Source organism: Triturus cristatus, chromosome 9 (genome assembly GCF_964204655.1).
Source record: "Triturus cristatus chromosome 9, aTriCri1.1, whole genome shotgun sequence".
NCBI classification, from domain to species: Eukaryota; Metazoa; Chordata; class Amphibia; order Caudata; family Salamandridae; genus Triturus; species Triturus cristatus.
The window spans coordinates 489,291,566-489,301,238 of NC_140592.1; the positions used below are offsets into that span (position 1 = coordinate 489,291,566).

The following is a 9,673-nucleotide window of genomic DNA, read 5'->3' on the forward strand; positions in this document are numbered from 1 at the left end:
CAAAGTCATAGCGGAGAAGAACAAAGACTTAGAGGCGCGCTCGAGGGGGAACAATGTTCGTATTATGGGCCTGGCTGAGTCCGCCAACACGGGGCGTATGGAGGACTTTATTGAGACATTACTTACTGACCTATTCGGGACTGGAGCCTTCTCTAGGCACCTCGTGGTGGAAAGAGCACACAGGTCCCGAGGTATTCGCCCCCCTCCTGGGGCACCTCCACGACCAGTAATAGTTTGATTCCTCAACTACCGAGACAGGGACACAGTGCTACGCCGCACAAGGGAGAAAAAGAAAGTGTAATATGAAAATACAACCCTGTCGTTCTACCCGGATTTTACACAAAACTTGCAGGATGCAAGACGCAAATTCACCAACGTCCAGAAGAAATTGCCTACCCTGAACATACCATACGCCATACTTTACCCAGCACGATTCCGCATCACGCATTTGGGGAAACAGCATGTGTTCCTGAACCCGCAGCAGGCCGATGATTACCTCAAAACCTGCCGTGAGTCCTCTCCCACCGCGACCTCCAACAGACGCCGCTCCAGATACACGTCCCCATCATTGACAAAAGACTGGTCCAATCCCCCTGATGGTGAAGCGCCGCGCACAGCCCCAGATTACGGAAGCTGTACTCTTCACTGGTTCCAGCCACCAATATATCCTTTTCAGATAAATGGATAATGACTAACTGAACTATATCGCCCGGCCCCCTGCCCTCCCCCCGATTACCCGAGCCTGCCCGGGGTTGCAGACGGGTGAGATCATGGGAGGGCGCAGGCACGTCCAGGGCCCCTAGCTGCACCCACACGGGAGTACCACTTTACGACTGTAAAACTTCGATTTTATTTTGTTTGTTTATTGTTGTGATTGGGTGGAAACCAATTCCCGACGAGTTGGAGAGGTCGGAGTGGGTGGGAGGAAGGGTAGTTTACCTTGCAATTCTTCATGCCATAAGTGTACTTGTCCGTACTTCACAGCGCACCGGACCATGCCCACACTTAGGACCCGGCGTTAGATTCCATATCCGACACCACCAATTTGCAGTCTAACATATATTGTATGACTTGGAATATCCGAGGCTTAAATAACTTGTGTAAAAGGCGTCACGTTTTGGGATACCTGGAGCGGCATCATGTCCAAATAGCTCTTCTTCAGGAGACCCATCTCGACCCATCTACAGCTTTGCTGTTTTTCATCCTATTCCACCTACTCACAGGGGGGGGTTGCGATCCTTATTAAACGCACCACCCCTTTTACATTAAATGGTACTTCCACGGACCCTCCGGGCCGATACTGCCTGATGTGGGGGCGCCTAGCCTCTCGCGATGTCACCATTGTTAACTGCTACGGGCCTAATGTGGACGTCTCTACATTTCTCACCTCCCTTTGGGGCAAAATACTTTCCATAGGATTCACCTATCTCCTTTGCGATGGAGACTTTAATACAGCCATACTCCCAGTAATGGACAGATCCAACCCCATCGCACTACACTACTCAGTCATGCAAAGACAGCTCGCAAACATTGTGGCAGAGAACGGTCTCCTTGATGCGTGGCGACACATGCACTGAACAGTCAAAGAAGGTACACACTACTCGGCAGTTCACTCCTCCTGGTCCCGCCTGGATTATTGTTTTGTTTCAATTGGCATGACTGGCTGGATAGATAGTTACCCACAGGTGGGGTAGGGGCAGGGCCCCCAAATTTAAAGAATGTATACATAATCTTACAACATGGCAGGAACACTGACTTAACTATGCGGAACTGCTTCCACTTACCTCCAGACCACGAGATATATGGGGCCCCCTTACATTCTATCTCCTTTCGATGGCAGACTATTCCACTGCCACCCAGGGGACGCAAGATGGGGCCGAAGCCCAAGACCTGCGGGATGAGGGCAGAGTCACTAATATTTTTACCACCACAGGGCAGTGAGATATAGACGTCAGCGGCACTTAACCCATATAGGCAGCGACAGACCCCTGCACAGGTGGGCTCCCCGGTCCCTGCCTAACCCCACTAAGTTCGGGGATCCTTGAAGATATTTCAGTCTCTAACTGCTGTTTGTTATGTGCACTGTATATGTTTTTTCTTGTAAACATGGGCAATGCTGTTCAGAGCATGGACATTTGGACTTGTCATGGTATGCAAGGTGGGGGAGGTGGTTTCTTCTATAGTTCCTTTAACAGAGATGTACCTTACACACGACATCTGTATCTAAGACTATTATCAAATGCTTATTTTTGTAGCATCTCGCTGTATCCTCTGCAATAAAGCTTTAATAATAAAAAAAAATGTAAAAACTCTTGTGCAAATTTGGTGTCACCTCCTTGACCCAACCCAAACCTCATTTTACTACTATGATCTTCAAAATAACACATCATAGACTCTTCACTCCTCTATCCATCCTTTGACTTGTCCCAAACCTCATTACACTATGATCTCCCAAATAACCCTTTCTAGACTCTTCCCTCCTCTACCCCTCCTTTGACTCACCCCAAACCTCATCTAACTAATATAATCTCTCAAATAACACAATCTAGATTCTTCCCTCCTCTATCCCTCCTTTATCCTATTTAATCAAACTAACAGACTTGTATGCCTACAGCTCAAATTAACGACTTACATTTCCCTATACTAATCCTTTGGGTTCCAGAATAGCATGTTGCTTGCCAAAAAGCACTTCAATGCTTCTTGGGGGGTAGTAAGCACTATATAAATACAATTACAGTGAAAATATTTTTTTCCGCCAAACATCAGCTTATCAGTTCTGAAAATAAACACATTTTGCTTTTAAATTCATTCAGTTTAATTTTTTAAACATCCTTAATTAAACCAAAAAAAAGCTTTTCATTTACTAGGTTGTCTACGTTTGAGGAGCTTCTTGCAAATTGCTGAGACCTACCACTAGCTCATGAGCTACTCTTTGGAGAATCCTGTACAGAAATAAACAAAAAAGCCCTAAATTGGAAATTAAAATGTTATAGGGTCAACAAATCTGAATATGTCAAGGAACCCATGCTGACTGCCATGTTGCATCCACAGTCTTAACAAAATGACTGTTTGATGCAAATCACCAAAACCTAATGGGAACACAAATCGACCAATGTAACGATCTGCACAATGCAATGGGCTTGATTGACAGTCTTTACAAGCAGGGGTAAAGCATGAAAGCCATTGGCTGAACGGGGCAAATAGGCCTGGCTTGAATTTTGAGCCCTGACTAAAACTTAAAAAAATGCGGTGTAGTGAAAACATGAAACAAAAAACAATTTCCCTGTACATCAAGTTTATGAGAGAATCCCCTGTTTGATGTAAAATTGTCCCTCATGCATTCAACCTGAACAATCCAGAGGAAACACAATATTGCACCAAACTGCCAGTAGAATGAAGTTAATGAGAAATACACTTCTGGAAGGAGACAAAACCCACTCAATGTATATTTTTAACAATTGATAACCGGCTTCAAGATGATTGTGCTGTCAAGTCAAACCTAAAACGGAAGTTTTGCGACCATCTTCAGACCATTTACTTCGGCTCATTATGTAAATTTATGGATTAATACCTTCTACAATCTGGCACCATAGGCTTTAAAAATTCAGTTAATGTTAAGTTGTATAAGTGGGGCTGTCCATATGGATTACAACCAAGTATTAAAAAAAATTCTTAGCCCAAATATCTGCCCTCAAAGATCCTTGATGAGCATGTTGTCAAACCTTCTCCAACAATTTATTTTGTTTATTGATGTGCCACTTTGCTGATTCTTAACTCATTTATGCTTCTAACCCTAGTTCCATCATGTCATGAAGAGTCATGCTATGAAGAGAACCCTTTGTGACCCACGTTACTTGATTGGCACTGGTGCTGCTGTGTGTAATCCTAACTCCTTTTCCTGCCCCTCAGTTATGGAGACAAAGATTACGAAGGCATGATCCTTCATGACTCATTTTGCTTATTTTGTGCTACTGCATCGCATGCACTTTGGAATCTACTACTTGTCACTGAAGGGACCATTCATTCCCTGTGTACCTGTTTTGCCCTGCCGCTGTTTACACGTTCTTGACTCTCCATTTCCTATCCTCCTAGGCTCTAGAGAAAGATGTGAAGGAATACCTGACGCAGAAATCTGGAAAAACTCCGCTCACCCAGGTGCATGAGGTCACCAGGATCATTCGAATCAAGGGTCACTTTGATGTGGAACTGAAGTGCTGGCTCATGGACAAGGGCTTTTAAACTGGTCATGCTGAGAGCAACTACAGTCTGTGCCTGTCATGGATACCTTCTTATGCCCTCGTATTCCTTCCTAGAGGCAATTTCCTGACCAATTGACTGATTTAGTTTATGGCCTCTAGCTTCTTGAAATATGATTTTCTTAAAACGCAGGGCTTTTTTCTCCCTCTTCTGTGTTTGAATTTGAACAAATACTTGAAATCCAAGAGTGGCTTCAAGCTAGTGTCAATTGATTTGGACCAGGTAAAGGGACACCTAGAATCTGTGCATGTGGAAAAGTACAAACTTTGTTCGTTGAGTGCTAATGAGCTCTGTAAGCTGAAGATGATATGAACTTAGTGACTGAATTCTTTAACATTGACTTAAAATTCTAAACGTCCATCAATGTAAAATAATAAAAGTGTATTTAAATAGAAGAACTCTGCTTTTTTTCTTGCTACCTAAATAAGTTATTGCATTGGATTGTCTTAATTCTTTCTGCTACATCACTTAGTAGGATGTCTGTGCTCAAGGCTTGGCTTTACCTACATCCCTCAGAGTATCACAATAAGCAGTTGGAAGGCCACAGACCCACCTTCAATTAGAATGGTTGCCACACCTCATCTGACCCTCGTTGAGGCCAGCATGTGAGGAAGTCCCTGGGAGGACTCTCTTGTTTTGTTGCTTGCTCCGCGTCAGTGAAGCTCTATTGCAATTGATGGAAGTAATCAGGAGAGGAGACAATAAGAGATGTGGCAGCTATGCAGGTGTGGAATTAAATTTGTGACCTTAAGTAAGCTTATGACCAGCAGGTTCACCCAGGACAGCATGCAAAAACCAGTGCAACTTGGAAATACTTCTCAAGAGCCGCTATGTTTCCTTAGAAGACAAACTTTATAAATTTGTTTTTCAATTTGTAGTAAAATTATGGAGCCACTGCCATGATCCTTTAGCATATTGCGCTATGAGATTCAGAACCCAACAGAATGTACCTCCTCACACACCACTGTGACTAATCGGATTTCAAACTATCACTCTGATTTACTATACTCTTGTGCCACCGCTCATGTTAAGCACAATGACATCGATCAACATTTTTGCAGAAAGGCAATGGAAAATGGTTTTCCATTGCATAGGGCCAAAACTATGTTAATGTATCCAAAGGCAGCATATAGGGGCACACACAACACAGACCCTTCTTCACAGATTTCCTTTTCAATTGCAACTGCTATATTGCAATCCCTTGATTCTTGTATTGGTGTTTAAAAATCTTTCGTCTCCCTGCTACTCTCCATTCCGTTCCTACACAAGAATCAGGGGATAGTGAAGTTGTATATTGAAAAAAAAATACTGTGAAGGAGGAAAATTGGAACCCAGAAGAGACTAACTGGCAGGTGAGAAAAGAAACCAAAGAGGGGACACAGGCAGAAGTTACCCTCACGAGACAAAAAGATGGATATTACATTAATTGTATATACTGGGATATGAGAAAATTTCACAAGGAAGTGAGATACATCAACACGCAATTTTGTTACATGGTCATGCAAAGCTTAAAAATGATGAACGGAATGTTGAACATTCACCCCCAATCACAGATCTGGGTTTAATCCACCGTTGTTTTGCATGCCACGCCATTCCAGTTTGGACCCAGCCATACGCAAATCAACCTTGACCCATTTTCCCATTGGAACAGTCCAGCCCGAACTGCCAGCCAGGTCCTCCCTGAACCAGAAAACAAGCATCCTGGGACCGGTTTTGGGGCATCCTACCTCATCAGCTACGCTAGCTTGAAACCAGTGGCGTAGCGAGAGATTTGGCCAAAACTATGAAGTCCTAGTCTACATACATTTAAAGAGACTATAAAGAGAAGAGTTGTGAGAGAAATATATTTCTATGTGCTGGGGATAAGTTGGAATCCTATATCCCACTCATTGAAGGCTCACTCTTCCAAGTTTTTAATTTTGTAGGGTGAATGTTGGGTCTACTGCTTGGTTAGGCTTTCAACGTTTTTATGCGTATGGAAAATCAGTTGTTCAATTAATGTGTGTATGTTTATGATTAAATTTATTATTTTAAAATAATGGAGATTAAGTTAGTATTTCTTTGGTTCCTTAACCTTTTCGGTGCTCATGGCGGAACGGTTCCGTCATGAGCGTCGGTTGAGCTGTGCTCATGACGGAACCGTTCCATCATGACCACGCCCGCGCAAGAAACGGTCAGCGCTGAGCGGGAATCGGCGCCGCATCGAAGAGGTTAAGTACTTTATAAATTATTTTGAATAGATGTTGTTGATATTTTAGATTGTGAACTGCCTGAGTATCTGTGGTATAGAAGGCCAACCCTTTTCTGATCGCGCTCTAATCCCTAAAGCAGTACAGCTCCCAACCCATCCTAGGGGAACACGTGTACGTCATCACTTTGATGATAGTCACTTTTTTTAATAGCAACACATACTATTTCTAACAAAGATTTCACTTTAGCGGAGTTCCTTCTGCAAAATCGGAAATACAAACCCTATACATTAAAAAAGCAGAAAGGGAAGAATTCACAATACTACAAACCAATACTTGACTTCATTTTTCCAATGGAAATGCTATCCATACAAGGATATACTAGGGTGTCTGTATATCCCAGTTTAGTTACTGCTTCCTAGGAAAACTATTCATCATTCTGTTACATTTCTAGCAGTCCAGACTGCTAATAATTGAGTTTGCTGTTACCAGTCTCCCTCCTATGATGGCATAGTGAAGCCTGTTGTGAAAATAGTCTCTCTCAAACAAGGCATGATCAGAGTAAGAATTCATTCTGTCTCGCCCAAGTCTGCCTCTGCCATAACAAACTTGGAAAAATAAATACTCCAGTTACTTGGGACAGTGTCAAACATATGTACTTTATCAGCAGTCCGATGACATGATCATCTAGGACATCTCTCCCATGGTCTGTTATCTTTACACCATTGCGAGATCCTGGAGGAATGTTATATGGACGTTGAATAAAGCCTTATAGAGTTGAATCTTCTACTTCAATATCATGGAATCTGAATTAATTAGTGTAATTGGTTTGATTAACATTCTGCCTGTAATGGTCATCCTTTAACATTTGTACAGTTTTTTTCTGCCCATCTAGAGTTGACATCAGACATACTACCCAAATATAACCCATAATATACTTTAGATTTTCACAGGTTTTGGCCAAGGAAATCTATATAGTCTTATTTAATTATAACTATTTAAACAAAACGTTGCCTAGGGATTGCAAACTCATCCTGGTGGTATTGGAAGGACTTCAAACCACTGTCCTCAAATCAACAAAAACTCTGGAGTGTGCAGCCTGCCTAAACTTTATTTCTGACAAACTGTTGGAAGAGCTAAGTTCTCCATACAGGTCACCAACCCCATGCACTTTGTCCATTGAAGTTTCTTGGGATATCTTGCCATGAACAGATCAAATGCCTTATAATGTTTTAGATGGATACTTTTAACTGCAAATTTCTCTCCTTGTCATGTGAATTTCCCCAGGTGCCAGACTGAAGCTGGAAAACTCAAAAGCAGTGCTCATGCGCACCAGTAGGTGGTACCATGCAAGTCCACCTCGACACCATTCCACTCTGAAAATGATGGACAGAGCTACATAAACGTGCCACCCATGCTTGCTAATGTCCGTTCCTTTCTTTCTGCACCTATAGACGTGGCTCCGGAGCTCCTCTCTGCTCCTTTTTTCACTCATGAAAAGGATTGGTTTTCTTTCAAATTTTTCAATGTAAAAGGGATGTCGGGTGTGCTTTTGGTTCTCAGGTTCATTGTGGTGATAGCTCTGTGCATTTCCTGCTCCAAGTCAAAATGAGGGCGCTCCAGGTCCTGCTCCTACTCCGAAGTCGTTCCCGAGACCAATCTACCTTGCGGTTGAAGTCTTCGGGTAAGTCTAAGCAGAAACATAAGAAATGCAAGGGCTATTTTGTCTCTTCTAGCCACTGTTCGGGAAGGCGCAAGGGTGTCTTAATTGCTTTTGATCTCGCTCCCGTTCCACTGAGGAGCCAAATCCATCTCTGGTCCCGATGCACCCCAAGGATCCAGGCCCATCTGTGACCTTTCACTAAACCAAAGCCTTTCGTGAGGCTATACTGCACATCTTTGGAATGCTTCCGGTTCCCTCTGTTGTGCCTAGGGGTCCCAAAGATCGGCAGGACCCTCCCAGTTGTGTTTATTGCTGGTGCATACTCCCTCAGCACCACCTGAACACTTTGAACCCACCTCTGGTTCTTTAGCAGCATCAGACCCTGCACAAAAACCGGCACCAGCCCATTGTTTTTATTTTTCTGGTGACTCCAAACCATTTTCGGCTCCGTTTCAACTGAGGCCACGTCCAGGCCTTAACGTATCACAACCTATACTGAAACCATTGGAGTCAGATATGATACTTCTACTTCACGGCAGCGCCCACACATTACACCAGCTATTTGGATCAGACTCTGATCAGAGGCAACCATATGAAGATGACAGTGGAGGGGACGGAGAAGGACTTGTCTCTCATTATGATGCAGATGATTGGTACATTGAGTTACAAGGGGGCCAGTGAAGTGGACACCTCATCAGACACTGAGTCGGTTTTCCCTCCTTGGTCAGCAATAGGGGAAAGTACTTCTTTTTGCCACAGTAATTAGAAGGCTGCTGACTGTGATCCTACAGCCTGGCTGGCACAGTCCAAACCTCTTTTACCTATTAATGAGGCCCTGTCTGACAGACTGTTGGCCAGTTGAGCAGAGCCAATCTCTGATCCCCCAGTCAACCGACAAATGACCTTTCGCCATAGACCTGCTCTAGGTGGCCCAAATTTCTTGATTTAGCATCCGACACCCGAGAGTATGGTGGTACAAGCGTCCAACAGCAAGGTATGCACTAATGCTTTTCCAGCCACTCCCCCTGATAGGGAGTCGAAACGAGTGGACACTTTGGCAAGCGTATGTTCTCAGTCAGTCTTTCCCCGAGGTCATTGCATGCAAGCTGCCTACTAGGTCATTATAACCAAGCACTTTGGGAAATGGGTGAAAACGTACCTGCTGTCCGAGAAGAACTACAACCTTCACTAGCCCATAGCATTCAAGATGGTTGAGATGCAGCCAAATTATTCATTTGTTTCAGAACTGGCCACCACATATTGTATAGGCATGATTATGGGAACTAGTGTGGTTCTCATTCTCTCTCTCTCTCTCTATCTCTCTCTCTCTCTCTCTCTCTCTCTCTCTCTCTCCATCTCTCCATCTCTCCATCTCTCTCTATCTCTCTCCTTCTCTCTCCATCCATATCTCTTTCTCTCTCTCCATCCATATCTCTTTCTCTCTCTCCATCCATCTCTCTTTCTCTCTCTCCACCCATCTCTCTTTCTCTCTCTCCATCCATCTCTCTCTCTCTCTCTCCATCCATCTCTCTCTCTCTCTCCATCCATCTCTTTCTCTCTCTCC

At 43.7% G+C, this 9,673-nt stretch overlaps 1 protein-coding gene across 1 annotated transcript in view; it reads left to right on the forward strand.

The window, feature by feature from the left end:
• Positions 1-4,655, forward strand: part of MRPL49 (mitochondrial ribosomal protein L49) — an 81,389-nt gene extending 76,734 nt beyond the window's left edge. Inside the window, exon 4 of the mRNA XM_085627942.1 lies at positions 4,093-4,655. Coding sequence (XP_085484068.1) covers positions 4,093-4,239 — 147 coding nt within the window. The 3' untranslated portion in view covers positions 4,240-4,655. The remainder of the gene's footprint in view (positions 1-4,092) is intronic.
• Positions 4,656-9,673: the final 5,018 nt, after the last annotated feature.